This window comes from Symsagittifera roscoffensis, chromosome 1 (assembly GCF_963678635.1).
Source record: "Symsagittifera roscoffensis chromosome 1, txSymRosc1.1, whole genome shotgun sequence".
Taxonomy (NCBI): domain Eukaryota; kingdom Metazoa; phylum Xenacoelomorpha; order Acoela; family Convolutidae; genus Symsagittifera; species Symsagittifera roscoffensis.
Genome location: NC_087062.1, coordinates 26645219 through 26665132, shown reverse-complemented (window position 1 = coordinate 26665132; position 19914 = coordinate 26645219). Strand labels below are relative to the sequence as shown.

At 36.1% G+C, this 19914-nt stretch overlaps 1 protein-coding gene across 2 annotated transcripts in view; it reads left to right on the top strand.

Annotated features, from left to right (window-relative positions):
* The window catches only part of LOC134856010 (uncharacterized), a 42993-nt gene extending 25436 nt beyond the window's left edge, over positions 1–17557 (top strand). For both annotated transcript variants that reach the window (XM_063872392.1, XM_063872385.1), the window contains exons 10-11: positions 15986–16170; positions 17068–17557. In XM_063872392.1, coding sequence (XP_063728462.1) covers positions 15986–16170; positions 17068–17256 — 374 coding nt within the window. In that variant the 3' untranslated portion in view covers positions 17257–17557. The remainder of the gene's footprint in view (positions 1–15985; positions 16171–17067) is intronic.
* The last annotated feature ends 2357 nt before the right edge of the window (positions 17558–19914 follow it).

Genomic DNA, 19914 nt, shown 5'->3' with positions numbered 1-19914 from the left:
TTCTTCCTTGTTTAGGGGTGGAGGATGTTGCAGCGCAAATGTGCGAGAGTATAAATGCACAAAATTGAACCAAAATGTAACAACCATAAGCACAGTTGGCCAAGCGGACTAAGACAAAGTAACGTAACATAACAGTTGACGTAGGTTCGAGTCCCCCACCTCCCCATGTATTAATATACTAAAAAAGGGGGTTATATCCTATTTTAACTGTTTTTTTATTCTAATTCGGTTCAGCCTTGATTAAGGCTGACCGCTAAAAAAAGATCAATTTGTCTCAAGGACATTACCGACCGGTTCTTGTGGCTAGCTTGCGCCAATTTGTTTTTGAAGCTGTATTGGTGAAGTTATGAACTTGTATAACTGCAAAATTTGGATGAAATTAGCTAGCATGGCCGATGAATTTTGTATTGCCGAGAATACGAATTTGTTTATGATATTTCGTTTTTAAATCATACCACGGAGATTGAGCGCGCACATATCACATCACGCTCGAACAAAGCCATTATTGTAAACCAAAACATTTTCTTAGTGTTTTTTTTCTGAATGTGAAAAGAACTTTCTGTGCTACTTGCGTAGCAAACAGTTATACTTGCTTAAGATTTTGCTCTGCAAATTTGAACACTCAACAAGCCATACCGAATTAATCTTTTTATTTTAGTTGTTAGAAGATACGGCTAATGACAAAGAGACGGTTTTGCTCTAGACACTGAAATTAATAGACAATTATCGGAGACAAAAATTGAATAAAAACCAAAGCAAATCACCCAACAAGAAAAAAGTATCAGCCAAAAGTTTGATCACGATTTAATAAAAAAGTTAATTTTTTCGTTCGAAAAAAAAACAGTATAAAAATATCAGTTCACGGCCTAGTTTGTACAATTACTCGCTGGAATGCGTTTCCTTTGTAGAGTTTGCTCAGCTTTATTTTTATTGTCTAGAAGAGACCCGTCTCCTTGTTTTCCACCAAAAATACATTACTTAAGACTTCAAAACAAGACTTCAACTACTGTTATAATTTTTTCTTCATAATTAAGGTATTTCGTTTCTTTTCAAAACTCAACAAAACACTTTTCCATTACTAAAATTAAGTTTTTTCTTTTCAAATTTCTGCGACATTTTGATTGAGTATATCAAATTTTACTCTCAGATTGTTGATCTGAACTTGGTTCATTTGCAAGCGCGCAAACGAAACAGTTGCTAAAATTTTGGTTGCAAAATCGAAAGAAAAAATAAAGTAAACTCACTTTAGTTATTTTGATATCAGTGATTATTCATGGTACAAAGTTTAGATTATAATGGGTAATAATAAATTTTGAATTAACTTTTTTTTGGTTAATTTAACTGAATTTTTTTTTGTGCACTCTAACTTTTAAATTATTTGTTGATATTTAAAGTAATTACAGATTTTTATAGGTACTTAAGGTTAATTTCAATCAGCGCATTTCTGAAGAAAATTGAATTGTTTTTCAATATGATTCTCTATGGAATGCTCGTTAAGTTTTTTATACAGTTCAAAATAAAGTAAAGAAAATAAAAGAAAATAAGTGGGTCTCTACAAAATTTAATTCTCATCAGATCTATTATTTAACTCTTATTTTACAATTCATCTTTCTTTTAGAAACACAAATGCTTAAAATCCAATTTTTAAGAGCACGAAAAGGTCTTTTAAGTTTTATTCTAAAATCGGCGTTGTTCAACAAGAATACAATCGGATTCACAACCGCTGGAAAAATAACCGGATCCGAGTAGAGAAATCTGAACTCTCTGAAGCAGTTTTCCATTGTCTCATCATGAAAACAAACCCAAAAATGCATGGACAACCCAAAAACAATCCATTCAAGAATGTCGTGAATTAGAAAACAAGCCACGGTAGCAAAAACGGAAACGTTAACTGACTTTAGATAAAGTTTGTCCATTTTAATAGATTCCTCGAAAATGTTTCGTAATCGCAATGGTGTTGATTCGTTGTCGTCATCATTGCTTATTTCGACTGATATTTTGTTCATTTCTTCCTTAAAAGAAATATCCGAGGACTTGAAGCGTTGTACATGACTGTACAGACATGCGATGCTCATAATAATCACGACTGAAAATATTGTTTTAACTACACGTTTGACCCAAATAAAAGTCCAGAAAACTTTGACATCTGGCTCGTCGCTGTGTTTATTTTCTCGGGATAAAATGGCATTTAAAGATAATCCAACCACTATAAGTACGGCATTGACAGCAAAGTTGAAAGCCATGATTAGTAAAAAGTAGAGTCTTATTTTCCATTTAGTGAAGAAATAGCCATAATAACGTATGTCAACGATGCTGAAGTAACGGTTAATTGCGAGAAGCAAAGCTACTAAATGAGCACCTATTACATCCGTAGATGAAAAGAAAAGGAGCTGAAAAATTCGACTCCATTTTCTTCTGCCATCGGTTTCTTCTACGTGAAAAGAACTGATGTCCAGATTCTCAAAATCCAAATAAAAAAATATTCCAAAAAGTAAACAATTGAACGCCTCGTAGGCAGATAATGACACGAATAAATACTGAACCGGTTCTGTCCAATAATCGACTCGGAAGTTGTAGGAAGCCACGACATAAATGTGAAAAAGTAGAAGAACAGAAGCTATGCATATTATTGGCACACAAAGTCCGCCCAAGGTAATTGGAATGTTGAACAACGAAGTAAAGTATAAAATAGAAAAATAAACAGAGTTCGCCATTTTTCAGACTATCGCATATTTAGGGCCTGAAAAAAACTGCTCTAATCAGGGCAAAGCTTTAAATATTCAAACTGTCGTTTAGACTCGATGAAGACGTTTTTTGTCAGAAAACGATCAAATAATTGGAAACAATTCAACCATTTGTTTTTCTTCATTTGTTTTCACATTGTTACCGCCCCTCTCAACACGCTACGCCGAGTCCAAAATGATATATTTTGAGTCTGATAACGCTAGAAAAGGAGTAAATTGGTCACCTCAATTCAATTTGGAATGATATGATTTGCCGCTTACGGTTTTATAGCCCGAAATGAATCGCAGCGCGGAAAGAAAACGAGGCAAAAGCAGTGCGACAAGCAAAAGGCTAAGAATCGGTCCAAGAAAGCACTAAAATGAGGCGGAAATCATAATCAAATCCCGTCTTTTGTTGTCCTAAAAATCTAAGGAAAAAAAAGAGATTTCTGCAACAGTTTGACCATATGGACATGAACTACTCGAACTTCAGATATTTCCACGCTGTTTAAGCGTTTTTGTTGCTCAACGAAAAAAAAACAATCACGAGGTCGAACGAATGCATTGTTATAACTCGAAAAAGAAGAGATGAAAGGCCTAGGGGCATTTTTAACGTCTTGCAGGTCAAACAACAAGTGTGTTTCGGCAGAGGCCAACGATCGAGAAGTCATTCGAGGTAATTTTATCGCGAAAATGAGGTTCCCAGACATTCAGAGAGAACTCTTTAATCGGCCGAGGGCCAGTCGACATGAGACACTGAAATCTGCTCTCTTGCAGGAGAAAGTACATGCTAATGCAATTGCTTTACAAAAACATAGCCATTAGTCTTCAACTATTTACGCAAACTTCGCCAGTTCAGGGCAGTCAGAGTCTCTATTTGATCCAGACACGAATTGCGCTCAGTCGAGGATAAAGAGAGCAAAACTTTGGGACAAGACTCAAAACATTAGAAGACAGCAAACTCCACTACCACGGGGAAGACGACCATGTTACGTCAGTGGAAAGAAAACGTCAGTGTAACATAGAAAGAAATGTCTGACGAAAGGTGTTACATGTCGTTCGAGCAGCAAAAGTTTGCAATTTCATCGGCCAAATTGCCCAAATTAATTCCGAGGAGTGTATTGAGCAAGAAGATTGTATAATTTCAGAGACTCGGACAGTGAATTCGAGTACTTCATTTTGAGTAATTCACAACATTCGACTAATTCGTTTTTCAAAAATTTTGAGTTCATAAACGGAGCGACAGGGAGAACAAAAAGTCTTCGGGGGACATTACCAGCCAGTGATTCCAGCCAGTGATTTTTTTTTCATCGCTACAGTCGACACAAGGATCTGGTTTCAATTGTTGGCCTTAAGACAGCGAAACCCAAATTAGACACATAAATCAGCCTCACTATGTCCAAGTCTCACATGTCCAAAGAGCCAGTTCAAGCGACTTATGTCGATTACAATTACCGTCCATCAAATTGCACGGCATTTTTGTAGTGGACATCAAATCCAATGATTGAATACTCAACAAGGTAAAATTTTTCATATCAGAGAACCATGCCCATGTTGGGCTTGGATTTTTCTCTAACTTGGGAATAAACTTAAACCAAACGAGGCTGGCAGCACAATTAGGCTTCTCAGTTGAAGACACTCCAGACAATTCGGAGAGGAGAAATAACTTAGTCGGAAATTGCGAAAAATATTCAGCAGATTGGGTAGATCCACCAATCATACAGGCGAAATCTGTGGAAAGATCAAAAAGCTGAATCTGGAAACGCACATAGTAAGAACAAATGTACAAGTGATCATTTTTTGGCACCAGTGGTGATTACGGCGAAGAAGGACGGTACTGTAAAATTGGCTATGGACGCGAAGTCAATGAACTCTCGAATCATTAAGAACGAATACCGGATGCCTAACTTGCTTGGGTTATCAGATTCCACCGCTGAAAGCATCACCTCTAACTTTAAATCTCCGGGTAACGATTAGTTCGCGTCTCTAGATCTCAAATACGCGTTCAGTCAATTAACACTTGTTGATTTAGTTAATAGTAATTGTAAATTCACAACAGTTTGCGTCAAAAACACGGAATTTGATTCAAGCCACCCGGGTTGACCTCCATACACCGAAAATGGTTATCATACAATTCCATACATCAAGTGTATGGAAAAATGCTTGTCATACAATTTTCATACAATTTCTAAAAATGGTTCAAAACTGGTATAAACTTATTTCTGTGGATGTTTGATTTTTATAAAACAGTCTGGTAATAAAAACTGAGGTTCTCGTTTTTTTGAAAAAAAAAGCTTATCATACAATTCCCATATATGGGAATTGTATGATTGGCATTTTTTTGAAAATTTGGCCCAAAAAATTTTTTGTTTTTTTTTCAACCGCAAATCGAATTTCGTACGCAAACAAACATTTTTCGATTTTTTTTTTGCATGCAAAATTTAATATTTTGTGTGCATAACGTAGTCCTGGATACGATAAATTTGGCTTTTATTTTCTTTTCACATAAATTTTTTTTTCAAAAACGCTGAAAATTCCTATTTCTTTTGTATGGGTGTTAATGTAAGCCTTGATCAATGTCTGATAACTTGAAAATTCGAAAATTTAAAATGATCATCATTAAAAAATTTCGCCAAAAAATAAAAGTTCGTTACTTTTGTTATATGAATTGTGAAAAAATCCAAATTCAGGTCGTTTGCTATGCATTATAAATGCAAGACCGTCCAACCTTTGGTGTTTTGAGTAACCAAGTCTTTGTCACTCGTGATCGGTTGCAAACACAACCAAAAACTTTTCAGAAACTAAATTTAGAAAGAAATAATCAATTTTTTGGTTTATGGAAAAACACCTATCATACAATTTTCATATATGGAAAAATGTTTATCATAGAGATTTCATACAATGTTCTGTACGTATGGCATTGTATGGAATTGTATGACAAGAAGTTTTTCATAAATGGAAATTGTATGATTAGAAGTTTTGGTCAACCCGGGCATGTTTGCACAACAGTTTGCGTCAAAAACACGGTCTCACAGACATGCCCAATGAGTTCTAGAAGGCTATTGACACAACGTTTTTTTGCTTTCCCAATGATATTCTGATCGTTTTGAGGGTCTCGGAACCACCTCATAAAACCGCGGTGGATTAGGTATTTTGGAGGCTGGAAAAAGAAAGATTTGCATTGACATTCTCGAAGTGAGAATTTACAGTTCCAGAGCTTGCCTGGCTTAGTCTCAATATCAACAACGCAAAATACTGGCCCAAACAACCGAAGATCGAAGCGGTGGTAAACCTGCAGCCGCCAAAAGAATTGAAGCAATTACAGTCTTTTATAGGGGTGCTAAAGCATTAACAGCGGTTTAATCTGATATTGCAGACACACACCCAGCCTTTTGTATTTCACTCAAAAGTGAAATCGAGACCCAATTTCAAGAGTTCAAATTACTTTCAGAAACGTTTGACAGGATGCTCGAAATTATAGCAAACAAAAAACCAAGATGTTTCAATAGGACTTTTCAAGGTCATCAAGGATACAATGTGACGCAAGCCACAAAGGTTTTGGGTTAAGCAAGGGTTTAAAAAACCATGTCAGCAATTTGACTCAAAAAGTAGAACAAAAAATAACAAAACCTATAATTTTTGGTGTTGCCTATAATTTTTGGCCCCTCTGAGGATTGTCTTTACCAAAACCCGCAACCAATGAGAGCATGCGTCGCTCAAAAAAATAGAGCAATATATTAGAATTATTCAGAAACCAATCCTCCCATGGAAGAGAGCGGTCAACTGGTACCAAATTGATTCTGAATTTTGTAGTCAATTAATTTTTATAATTAATTATAAAACAGAAATTGAATGCCAGTCAACTTGCCTTAATTTTTTCAGAGAAGTGGTAATAATATATATTTCAATCTAAGATTTACAAAAGCAGAGAGCGCAAAGAAATTTATTGAACTTCAACTTTGCTAACATGTTGAGTTTAACAACGATTTGCAATTTAAATGCTTGCTATTTACCATTCAAATATCATTCGTTAAATAAATTCATGACTTTTTTACTGCAATGATTTCTGTCTCTAATGAAAATAGATTGATATAAATCTGAACAAGACTTCTTGTACATCAGCTGATGTTGGTGTCTCTCCATCGCGTTTATGATTAGTTTTTTTCGTACCATTTTTTGTCTTCTTTTTATGGAGAGACACCAATTTCGATATCAAAACAACAAAATAAAATACCTTAAGAATTCAATGAAACTCATTTTGCAAAAATCTATGAAGTTTATATGACTAGCATTTTTCCTTAGACTTAAGTGTATGAAATTGTATGAGTTGCATTTTCGGTCTATGGAGGAGGTCGACCCGGGAGGGCGAAGCCCCGAATATTCCGATTGACTTTAAAGGCCAATTAAAAAAGTTCTAATAAGAAACTGATTAACTAAAAAAAGAAAAGTTAATGATTTTTTTGTGTCATTCTAAATAGGCAATATAAAGTACATAGGAATTTATTCAGCGCCTTTTATCCTGATAGTTACACTGAATAACTTGCTTCAGTTTGATCTCAAACTTTCATCATTGTACAAACATGATCACAGATGAAGCGTTTTTCAGCTTAGCTCCTGACAACAATACCTTTCAGATGGTACAAAACTTTCCGTCAAAGCTCTTTAGTTAAAAAACCAAATTGACGAAATAGAAAAGACTAAACATAAAAACTACATGATTCCTTTGAAAATTGGAACAACAAGACTATTTTGTACTATTTTGAGATTTCCATTTCTGGCTGATAGACCCTAAAAATTTTCTAAGGGCGCGAATATATACTATTTTTGATGGGGAACGAATGTCAAAAAAACGCGATTTTTTGGTTTAAATTTTCCAAAAAATGCTTAAAAATGCTAGTTTTGGCCTGTTTTTTCAAATATTTTGCTTGCAAGGGTCTTTTTTCTGCTGTGGGAGAGCTCGGAAAATCAATTTGGTCGATCTACAAAAAAGGTCACAAAATCCCCCATCCCCTTCGAAAATTTAAAATGATCATCATTAAAAAATTTCGCCAAAAAATAAAAGTTCGTTACTTTTGTTATATGAATTGTGAAAAAATCCAAATTCAGGTCATTTGCTATGCATTATAAATGCAAGACCGTCCAACCTTTGGTGTTTTGAGTAACCAAGTCTTTGTCACTCGTGATCGGTTGCAAACACAACCAAAAACTTTTCAGAAACTAAATTTAGAAAGAAATAATCAATTTTTTGGTTTATGGAAAAACACCTATCATACAATTTTCATATATGGAAAAATGTTTATCATAGAGATTTCATACAATGTTCTGTACGTATGGCATTGTATGGAATTGTATGACAAGAAGTTTTTCATAAATGGAAATTGTATGATTAGAAGTTTTGGTCAACCCGGGCATGTTTGCACAACAGTTTGCGTCAAAAACACGGTCTCACAGACATGCCCAATGAGTTCTAGAAGGCTATTGACACAACGTTTTTTTGCTTTCCCAATGATATTCTGATCGTTTTGAGGGTCTCGGAACCACCTCATAAAACCGCGGTGGATTAGGTATTTTGGAGGCTGGAAAAAGAAAGATTTGCATTGACATTCTCGAAGTGAGAATTTACAGTTCCAGAGCTTGCCTGGCTTAGTCTCAATATCAACAACGCAAAATACTGGCCCAAACAACCGAAGATCGAAGCGGTGGTAAACCTGCAGCCGCCAAAAGAATTGAAGCAATTACAGTCTTTTATAGGGGTGCTAAACCATTAACAGCGGTTTAATCTGATATTGCAGACACACACCCAGCCTTTTGTATTTCACTCAAAAGTGAAATCGAGACCCAATTTCAAGAGTTCAAATTACTTTCAGAAACGTTTGACAGGATGCTCGAAATTATAGCAAACAAAAAACCAAGATGTTTCAATAGGACTTTTCAAGGTCATCAAGGATACAATGTGACGCAAGCCACAAAGGTTTTGGGTTAAGCAAGGGTTTAAAAAACCATGTCAGCAATTTGACTCAAAAAGTAGAACAAAAAATAACAAAACCTATAATTTTTGGTGTTGCCTATAATTTTTGGCCCCTCTGAGGATTGTCTTTACCAAAACCCGCAACCAATGAGAGCATGCGTCGCTCAAAAAAATAGAGCAATATATTAGAATTATTCAGAAACCAATCCTCCCATGGAAGAGAGCGGTCAACTGGTACCAAATTGATTCTGAATTTTGTAGTCAATTAATTTTTATAATTAATTATAAAACAGAAATTGAATGCCAGTCAACTTGCCTTAATTTTTCCAGAGAAGTGGTAATAATATATATTTCAATCTAAGATTTACAAAAGCAGAGAGCGCAAAGAAATTTATTGAACTTCAACTTTGCTAACATGTTGAGTTTAACAACGATTTGCAATTTAAATGCTTGCTATTTACCATTCAAATATCATTCGTTAAATAAATTCATGACTTTTTTAATGCAATGATTTCTGTCTCTAATGAAAATAGATTGATATAAATCTGAACAAGACTTCTTGTACATCAGCTGATGTTGGTGTCTCTCCATCGCGTTTATGATTAGTTTTTTTCGTACCATTTTTTGTCTTCTTTTTATGGAGAGACACCAATTTCGATATAAAAACAACAAAATAAAATACCTTAAGAATTCAATGAAACTCATTTTGCAAAAATCTATGAAGTTTATATGACTAGCATTTTTCCTTAGACTTAAGTGTATGAAATTGTATGAGTTGCATTTTCGGTCTATGGAGGAGGTCGACCCGGGAGGGCGAAGCCCCGAATATTCCGATTGACTTTAAAGGCCAATTAAAAAAGTTTTAATAAGAAACTGATTAACTAAAAAAAGAAAAGTTAATGATTTTTTTGTGTCATTCTAAATAGGCAATATAAAGTACATAGGAATTTATTCAGCGCCTTTTATCCTGATAGTTACACTGAATAACTTGCTTCAGTTTGATCTCAAACTTTCATCACTGTACAAACATGATCACAGATGAAGCGTTTTTCAGCTTAGCTCCTGACAACAATACCTTTCAGATGGTACAAAACTTTCCGTCAAAGCTCTTTAGTTAAAAAACCAAATTGACGAAATAGAAAAGACTAAACATAAAAACTACATGATTCCTTTGAAAATTGGAACAACAAGACTATTTTGTACTATTTTGAGATTTCCATTTCTGGCTGATAGACCCTAAAAATTTTCTAAGGGCGCGAATATATACTATTTTTGATGGGGAACGAATGTCAAAAAAACGCGATTTTTTGGTTTAAATTTTCCAAAAAATGCTTAAAAATGCTAGTTTTGGCCTGTTTTTTCAAATATTTTGCTTGCAAGGGTCTTTTTTCTGCTGTGGGAGAGCTCGGAAAATCAATTTGGTCGATCTACAAAAAAGGTCACAAAATCCCCCATCCCCTTCGAGAAAATCCTAGATTGGCCCCTGCGGTATATTGAACTCCGTTCGAAAAAAGCTAGTTAATAAGTCAAGCTTTATCCAAAAAAAACAAACCAAGTTGAAATCTTTTTTTTGATTCTTCGAAAATCGGAACAAACAGCTAAAAACTGTTTCGTGTAACTCTAGGGCTTTCTGTTTTCTGGGTTCTTTAACACTTTTGAAAAATCAAAAAAAAATTTAGTTTGACCTTGTTACTATTTTGCCAAGGTAAAACTTTGATATCAAGAAATTAAACATTTTTCAGCATTTTTTTGGTTTTGTCTATCGTTCAAATAAAAAACTGCCCCTCGGATTGAATATAAATTTTATAATGAGTTTTTTGCGTGCACAAACACTTTGCTTGGAAGTTTTACCAATTAATTTAAGTGCCTAGCTATATCTCAACCTGGGCTTCAAACGATATGAATTGCGCATAGTTTTTTGTGATTCTTTTTTTCAGACAAATTTCAACTTTTTTATTAGGATTGATTGGCAGACCTTATAACATTTGAAAACTTATGCATTTTGCTCAATTTTTTTTTTCAAAACTCACCGGCTTTTTTCCTACAAAATTTATGGGGGCTTAAAATTTGCCAGCTTGATCAATAGGATTATTTAAAAAGATTTTCCTTTTGTTCACGAATAAGCTGCAAAAAAGTCTGGCTCAGCAGATTTAGCTCCAAACCTTTTCAGGCAATATATTTGGTCTTGTCAACGCGTTAATAAATACAAAATTTACCTTTCGTTCCTAACATAGCGGGTGGTCGAAAATTGTATAAAAAGTCAGAAAAAAACTTGGCGCTGTTCTTTTGATACAAAAAGTTCAAAGCCCACAAAGCGCTGTTAAAATACTCAAAATTTTGCTTTGGTACGAACAATCTTTTCGATTTTTAAATGACAGCCGTTGAAGTATATGTTCGAAAATGAGTTCAAAAAACTTCATCGGGAACAGCATGAAAAATCCATCCAAAGTCTTTGTTTTGATTGTTTTGATCCAAATAGAGCCACTAAAGGGATCTACTTAGCATCTGCCCGTTGGTATCTTTTAAAAAAACTGCTCATATCTAATACAAAACATTATTTATTGCTGTCCCAAGAAGAAGGCAGTCTCCCGTCTTTTCTGGCGGTTAAACGTTTTTGAAAGATCCCCCGTTGGTGCTTTTTAACAACATCCATTTGTAGCGGACCTGTAGAATTTCACTTTGTAATAGCAAAGGACACTAATGCTAGGTGTTCTACAATCCCGGAAGGGTTATGTTGGTGGTCAGACTAAATCGGCCGATCAAAGGATTGCGCGATTTCCCGCTTGATCTGTTCTCTTTCCGGCTCTCCTCTTGCGTTTTTAGCTAGTTTAGCACATCGTGGGGCAAAACAAGTAAGCTCTTCTTCAATCGCGAAAATTTTTTTTGTAATTTACAAAGCCCTTAATGAGCTGCCTTTTATTGACTACTTTTATAACAAAGCCCGCGTTACTTTCGTTCAATCGCTTAGTTAACTCACTCGTCTGTTTTCACTTGGCTCAATTCCAAAATAGCCAACTCCATCAGCGCAAATTGCTCACGCAGCTAGCTCAACCCGGTACTAAACTCGGATTTAACCAACTTAACTAATCAACTAACAATTGATCACTCCTACTTTTTTCCAATGTTAACTACCGGAATCTAACCTCGGGTCTCTCCAATTCACTATCTCGCAAAATCAATCACTGAGACAAAAAGGCAGTCACCTTGACATTTCCCCTCCAGCTTTCTGAGATTTTGTTCTTTCTATTTGATAACCCACTTTTTGAATCAATAGCAATTCCTGTTCTCTAACTAACTGAATACCAACTATCAACCAAATTCGCAAGAAGTGTGTAAGCTAAGGATAAGCTTCCCGTAATACTTTTGCCATGTTTGTCTATTTGAGTTTCTACTTGTAGGGATGGTTATGATCATCCCTACAAGTCCTGACAATTATCTGTTACCTCCTCCGCAAGAACCTAACTGAATTCTACGGTGACGACCAGGGGCAGATCTAGGATTTTCTCGAGGGGGAAGCGGATTTTAAAAAAAGTTTGGAAAATTTTATCGGATTTTGTTTTCTTTTTGAAGTCGAGCAAATAAATTTTTGAGCTCTCCTGAAGCACTAAAAAATACCTGTTTTCGACAAAACTTTTGCGCCGCAGGCGAAACTTTGAAGAATCAGGCAAAAAAGCGTTTTTAAACTTAGTAAAAAAAAACATTTTTTTTTGGCGCGCGCTCTTCCCTCAAATTAGCATATATTGGTGCCGAAGGCGTCCTTAAAAAATTTTTAGAGTCCGTCACCAAAACTGAATATCTCGAATTAGTGCAAAGGGGGGACCTTTCGGGTCGGCAGGGGGCCAAATCCCTGAAAAGCGGCGTCCGCCCCCCGCTCCCACCCAAATCCGCCCCTGGTCTGAAGGCAATTAAGCGCCTCTAACTGCATCAACTTCGCGAGGCTGACAACAAAGCTGTTGTTCTTTAGATACAATGAGCAAAAAATTAGCGTGAGTAAATTCAAGTAACTTAGAAGACCCATTTCCCATGCCAAGCTCCTTTTACTGCCATTTCTCTCTGGGACCACTTTTCTTTACTCTGATAGATTTTCAATTTATAGCTAATTTGCCAAGCTAAGCTGAAGCCAAGTCCACTTAGTTTAGTTCTACTACTTCAATGTTACAAAATAAAATCTTTATCCTATCCAGCTTTCGCTTCAATTCCCAACAGATAAGTTTCCTCCAGTTAAAACAAGGGTGACAGATCCTCATTTCCAAAGGTTTGAGGCTGGGGAAAACGAATCTTGATTTTTTCTAATAAGCTTAGGTCCTAAACGCCCAATGATCATTCAAAAGTCACCATGGGGTCACTCGTGGTCAATATTTTTCATTTGGATTCAGATTCCCAAGGGGGTCCTACCTACAGCGTTCCATTCATATCCGTTTGATATTTCCCAAGTTATCATATTTCTAATTTCAATTATCACTATTCACTGGAAAAAGCTATTAACACCGGAAGGAGTCGTCGGAGAAAATCGGTCAGCAGAGGTATTTGTTTGATGCTGGGTTTTATAGTCTAATGCCGCCATAAGATCAATTACCTCCCACCCAAATCCGCCCCTGGTCTGAAGGCAATTAAGCGCCTCTAACTGCATCAACTTCGCGAGGCTGACAAAAAAGCTGTTGTTCTTTAGATACAATGAGCAAAAAATTAGCATAAGTAAATTCAAGTAATTTAGGAGACCCATTTCCCATGCCTTGCTCATTTTTCTGCTATTTTTCTCTGGGAATACTTTTCTTTGCTCTGATTGAGTTTCTGTTGATGGCTAATTTGCCAAGCTAAGCTGAAGCCAAGTTTTTCCAAGTCCACTTAGTTTAGTTCTACTACTTCAGTGTTACAAAATAAAATCTATATCCTATTCAGCTTTCGCTTCAATTCCCAACAGATAAGTTTCCTCCAGTTAATACAAGGGTGACAGATCCTCATTTCCAAAGGTTTGAGGCTGCGGAAAAACTATCCTGAATTTTTCTAATAAACTTAGGTCCTAAACGCCCAAAGATCATTCAAACGTCACCACGGGGTCAACCGGGTCAATTTTTTTATTTGGATTCAGATTCCCAAGGAGATCCTACCTACAACGTTTTTAGTGGACCTGTAGAATTTCACTTTGTAAAAGCAGAGGACACTAATGACAGGTGTTCTGCAATCCCGAAAGGGTTATGTTGGTGGTCAGACTAAATCGGCCGATCAAAGGACTGCGCAATTTCCTGCTTGATCTGTGCTCTTTTCGGCTCTCCTCTTTCGTTTTTAGCTAGTTTAGCACATCGTGGGTCAAAACCAGTTATTTTTTCTTCACTCGCGAAAAAAATGATGGTAGTTTACAGAGCCCTTTATGAGCTAACTACTATTGACTACTTTTATAACAAAGCCCGCGTTACTTTCGTTCAATCGCTTAGTTAACTCACTCGTCTGTTTTCACTTGGCTCAATTCCAAAATAGCCAACTCCATCAGCGCAAATTGCTCACGCAGCTAGCTCAACCCGGTACTAAACTCGGATTTAACCAACTTAACTAATCAACTAACAATTGATCACTCCTACTTTTTTCCAATGTTAACTACCGGAATCTAACCTCGGGTCTCTACAATTCACTATCTCGCAAAATCAATCACTGAGACAAAAAGGCAGTCACCTTGACATTTCCCCTCCAGCTTTCTGAGATTTTGTTCTTTCTATTTGATAACCCACTTTTTGAATCAATAGCAATTCCTGTTCTCTAACTAACTGAATACCAACTATCAACCAAATTCGCAAGAAGTGTGTAAGCTAAGGATAAGCTTCCCGTAATACTTTTGCCATGTTTGTCTATTTGAGTTTCTACTTGTAGGGATGGTTATGATCATCCCTACAAGTCCTGACAATTATCTGTTACCTCCTCCGCAAGAACCTAACTGAATTCTACGGTGACGACCAGGGGCAGATCTAGGATTTTCTCGAGGGGGAAGCGGATTTTAAAAAAAGTTTGGAAAATTTTATCGGATTTTGTTTTCTTTTTGAAGTCGAGCAAATAAATTTTTGAGCTCTCCTGAAGCACTAAAAAATACCTGTTTTCGACAAAACTTTTGCGCCGCAGGCGAAACTTTGAAGAATCAGGCAAAAAAGCGTTTTTAAACTTAGTAAAAAAAAACATTTTTTTTTGGCGCGCGCTCTTCCCTCAAATTAGCATATATTGGTGCCGAAGGCGTCCTTAAAAAATTTTTAGAGTCCGTCACCAAAACTGAATATCTCGAATTAGTGCAAAGGGGGGACCTTTCGGGTCGGCAGGGGGCCAAATCCCTGAAAAGCGGCGTTCGCCCCCCGCTCCCACCCAAATCCGCCCCTGGTCTGAAGGCAATTAAGCGCCTCTAACTGCATCAACTTCGCGAGGCTGACAACAAAGCTGTTGTTCTTTAGATACAATGAGCAAAAAATTAGCGTGAGTAAATTCAAGTAACTTAGAAGACCCATTTCCCATGCCAAGCTCCTTTTACTGCCATTTCTCTCTGGGACCACTTTTCTTTACTCTGATAGATTTTCAATTTATAGCTAATTTGCCAAGCTAAGCTGAAGCCAAGTCCACTTAGTTTAGTTCTACTACTTCAATGTTACAAAATAAAATCTTTATCCTATCCAGCTTTCGCTTCAATTCCCAACAGATAAGTTTCCTCCAGTTAAAACAAGGGTGACAGATCCTCATTTCCAAAGGTTTGAGGCTGGGGAAAACGAATCTTGATTTTTTCTAATAAGCTTAGGTCCTAAACGCCCAATGATCATTCAAAAGTCACCATGGGGTCACTCGTGGTCAATATTTTTCATTTGGATTCAGATTCCCAAGGGGGTCCTACCTACAGCGTTCCATTCATATCCGTTTGATATTTCCCAAGTTATCATATTTCTAATTTCAATTATCACTATTCACTGGAAAAAGCTATTAACACCGGAAGGAGTCGTCGGAGAAAATCGGTCAGCAGAGGTATTTGTTTGATGCTGGGTTTTATAGTCTAATGCCGCCATAAGATCAATATGCCCTCGCTCCTTATTCTGTTTAAGTTGCCTATTTACGATCTAAGATTTTTTCCCAAGGGCTTATAACTTCCGGTCTAACCCTAGTTTTTGGTCAACCCCTTCTCTCTACCCCGAATACGACCAAAAAGTAAATAACTGATTGAAACGCTTTCTTTCCAATGGTTAGTTCGGAATGGTTGTGCTAAATAAGCAACCGGTTACCCTAAATTGTTCAGATGTCGTATATAAAACTTATTCAAAACTAAACTTTCTAGAATCAAAACAAGTTCCGAAATCAATGAATGACGAAGCAGCCGAGAGCCAACAAACAACTTCCCCTCGACAGGGATTTACAAAGCAACAATCGCACGTTCGATTTCTATTGGATGACGAAGTGGAACAGAAGGCGAGGAGAAACGAAGAGGTTCAGGAACAGAAAAAAGCTCCAGAACACAGCCAAGTTAGTCAGAATTGAGACCAGTTTTTCAAACTTAATTGACCTCTCAGTCAGTGAAAGATACATTTCGAAACAAATAATCGATGTTTTATTTTACACCCACTAGCAAAAACATTGGTTTTCAGATAAATAATGATTAAGACGATGTAATCGGCGAGTAAGACTAAAATACGAGCTGTTCGGTTTTTCACGGAAAATCATTGTTGTGCTCCTTGTTAACAAGTAGACCAGTCCTAAATTTTTCTAAAAGCGACTTCGGTATGACTTCAAAGTAAACTTCAGCAGACATTATCGGTGATTTTGATGCCCTATACGTTCAAAAAATGGTGCGTATCAAGTTGATTAGTATTTTGTTCTTCCAAAAACTCTGCGATTTTAGGCACCTCAAAGAAAACGCGTAGGGGGTCAAATGTGATTATATTTTCAAGCTCTAATGGTTTTGATTGGGGTTAATAGGTCTTTTATCGTAAAATTAATTGGGAAAAAATTTCTCAGGGTCGAGAGTTAGTTCATTTTACTGGCAAATTTTCATAAAATAAGACTGGTTGAAATGCTTACCTGGCGAATTTCTTATGCAATTGTTTCTACGTAAGCTTATATCTATATTCGCCTCACTTTTGCAGTTCAACATAAGTTCCTCCCCCTAACACTACCTGAACGCAAAACAGAAAACGTCAGATTACTTTTTATATTTGAAATCGCTCCACTTGGATTACAGTGGTCGGGACATTCTGTGCTAGTCGCAGAGTTACAGGCTATCCTTGCTAAAATTTTGGTAAGTAAACAAGTGGTTAACGGCATCAAAATGAGCTGTTTGTAGTAGATCGAAAAAGTTATTGCAAAGACTTTAATTAATTAAACGATATTAGGAAACTTTCAACAAAAGTCGAATTGATTTAGGAGTCTTTGACCAATGAGCAGCCTACGTTTTCGAATGAGGACGAAAAATCCGATATCGATTCAATTGAGGGGTACTCAAATAGAGATCAGAATATGGGCTTGAACCAAACTTCTCAACCGACCATCACCTCACGAATTGAATCAGGAGCATCGCTACCCGTGGAAGTGTACGATGTGAAAAAACTTTAAAGACAACGAACAAAGTCTGAAAGTCACTGTTTGAATGAGTTGTATAAACATGCCTGGAATTGAACGTCGCCTGAACAAGCTCTACGGAATCATTTCTTTAGAAAATGAAGAGTTTTTACTCGCAATTAGTTTCTCTTTTGTTTTGATGATTTTAAGATTAATTACTTATTAGGTCAATTTTTCACAGATAAAAGATTATTCGCTAATTTTCAAATGAGTAGTTGTCAATACGGAGATTACAAAATAAAAATTATCGTTTTTTGATGAATTTGCAGACCATTAATTTTGACTCTACAATCAAACAATCGACTATAGCTCGAGTTTGAAAATCATATGTTAATGAGAGAAATGAGTTCATTTTGGAAAAAAAACATGATCGTTGTCAATGAATTGAATGGTATAAATATTTTGTATAAATCGTAGAGCAGAAACTTCATGAGTAAGAAATTTCAATTTGAAGCAAAAACTTCGTAAATGTTTCAAGGCTATTGAAATGAAAGAAAAAATTACAATACTTTTTGTTTTACCATTTGGCGAAGCAGATGACTTATTGGAGTTCTTTTTTGATTCATGGTTGAGCAAAATGACCTTAAATTCTTTTTTTTTTACAGAGTTTTTTCCTAGCTAAAAAACTTCTGTTTCAATTTTTTTGAAATGTTCCTTTTTAGTACCTCAAATGAATCAGAGTAACGGGAGGATTTCTTCCACAAAAATAATGATGTTTCGTTTCCATAGGAAGGAAAAAGACCATTTTGTAACATCTGTACCAGCTGTATAAAGAACTTTTCAATTTTCAATTTTAAGCTGATCAGTATCTACATTCACATATAAAACATCATTTTTCGGGGGGAAAACCTAACGTTACTTTCACTCATTTGATGTACTAGAAAAGAGTAAACCGTAATTTTTTGCGAAAATTTCAGTAAGAATGCAGTTCGAGGTCACTTTGCTCACACACGAATAAAAAAAACTCCAATAAGGCATCCGCTTCAACCTGATACAAAAAGCATTGTCGTTAATGCTATCACTTTCTAAAATTTCTATCTTTTACATGACTTTCAAAGCACTTGAGCATTTGTGCAAATTTTCAGAGAGTATCTTTTTGATATTAGAGTTTCACGACACGGTTTCTTGACAAAATGTCTTATACTTCCGTATCGCACGCAAAGTATTCCACTTAAAATAACCCAGCAGACAGAATAGCATCGGAGGGAATAGCTCAGGCAAATTGACATATCCCATATGAGGAACCAAAACACTTAAATAATCGCAATAGGTTAATCGAAAAATCAGAACCAAGATGCTTCATTTGAGCAAACTGATCCAAGCAATGCTATTTTTTGAAAACCGATGTGAAATCAAATTCAGTTGGAAGCCTGAAAATTTCAACGCATAATTTTGGTCCACTAATTTTGAACTATCAAAGCAAAAAGATATGATTGTCCAATTTCACATGGTGTTATGCTTATAGAATGTGACTCTATGAAATTTTCCCTCTAATTCCAAACCCCCTATACTGGGCAAACGGTATGGGGCGATTGACGGAAAAGTCAAAAGTTTTGTAGCTTTGGCTTTTATCACCTCTGAACAAATGGCTCCTCTACACTGGCTACTTTTGAAAGTTCAGCTTTGTTATTTCTGAAAATTATTTGAAAAGCTTCAAAAAGCCAACAATTTAAGAAAACTACAGCAAAAAACTGATAAATTCAAATCAAGGAGGGTGTCAAAGGAACCAGAGCTTGAACATAACATACTACATTTGAGTTTTTGTAGGACTAGTTGTAGATATAATCCGGACTTTTCTTTATATACCCGTTAATTTTACGGGTTCGGTTAGTGGTTGTAGTAATGACTTCAGAGAGCTTGGGGGCACAAAAGATCACGCTGTTGTTGACAAATTGTTTCTCCTCTTTTGAAAACGTTTTAAAAATATGCTGCGAGTTCGTAAAACTTGTTGAGGGTATCAGTTGGAATGTCAAACTAATCAACAGATCCGCAATTTTTGCCGACGATTAGAAAAAACTAAGACTCGACATCTGAGACAGGAAAGATACTATGATTGAGATCGTGTCTGAGGCTCAGGCACGCTTTGCGTAGCACTCCTAGACCTTTTTGTCTGAGAAATTTTGCTCTGGATACATTTGCATAAATAAAAAATGTTACCTTCGTTTTCAGTTTTAAACATGGACAAAAAATCAAAGCGGTTTGTTCAAAGTCAATGAGAATTTTTTGACTACGACGTCTGCGATAAGGCTAATCAGGGCCTCAAGAAAACCTGTTGCAGGTTAGATTTTTTTGTTGCTGCAAAACGTAAACGCAGGGCTGTTAAAAAGCGACAAAATGGACATGTATTGTGTAACTTTGTAAAAATTGAAATGGGAATATCTTAAAAACTCTGGCCCAAAGCCAAAATATGGTAAGGATGCAGTGAGCATTTGTATATTCCATGTCCTCGAGAGAGATAAATTTCTTGTTGTCCTCTTTTCCGCTATCAAATAGACTAAAAGGCAAAATCTCATGAGGAACTTCGAGTAAAGTTCTGTCGATGAATTCACTTCGGGTGGTTTTGCCGTTTTATTGCTTTCGCGGGTTCTTTTCAAGGCGACGCATTAAAGAAGTACAAGCTAAATCGCAGGATTTTTGTTCACTGTCTTGAGG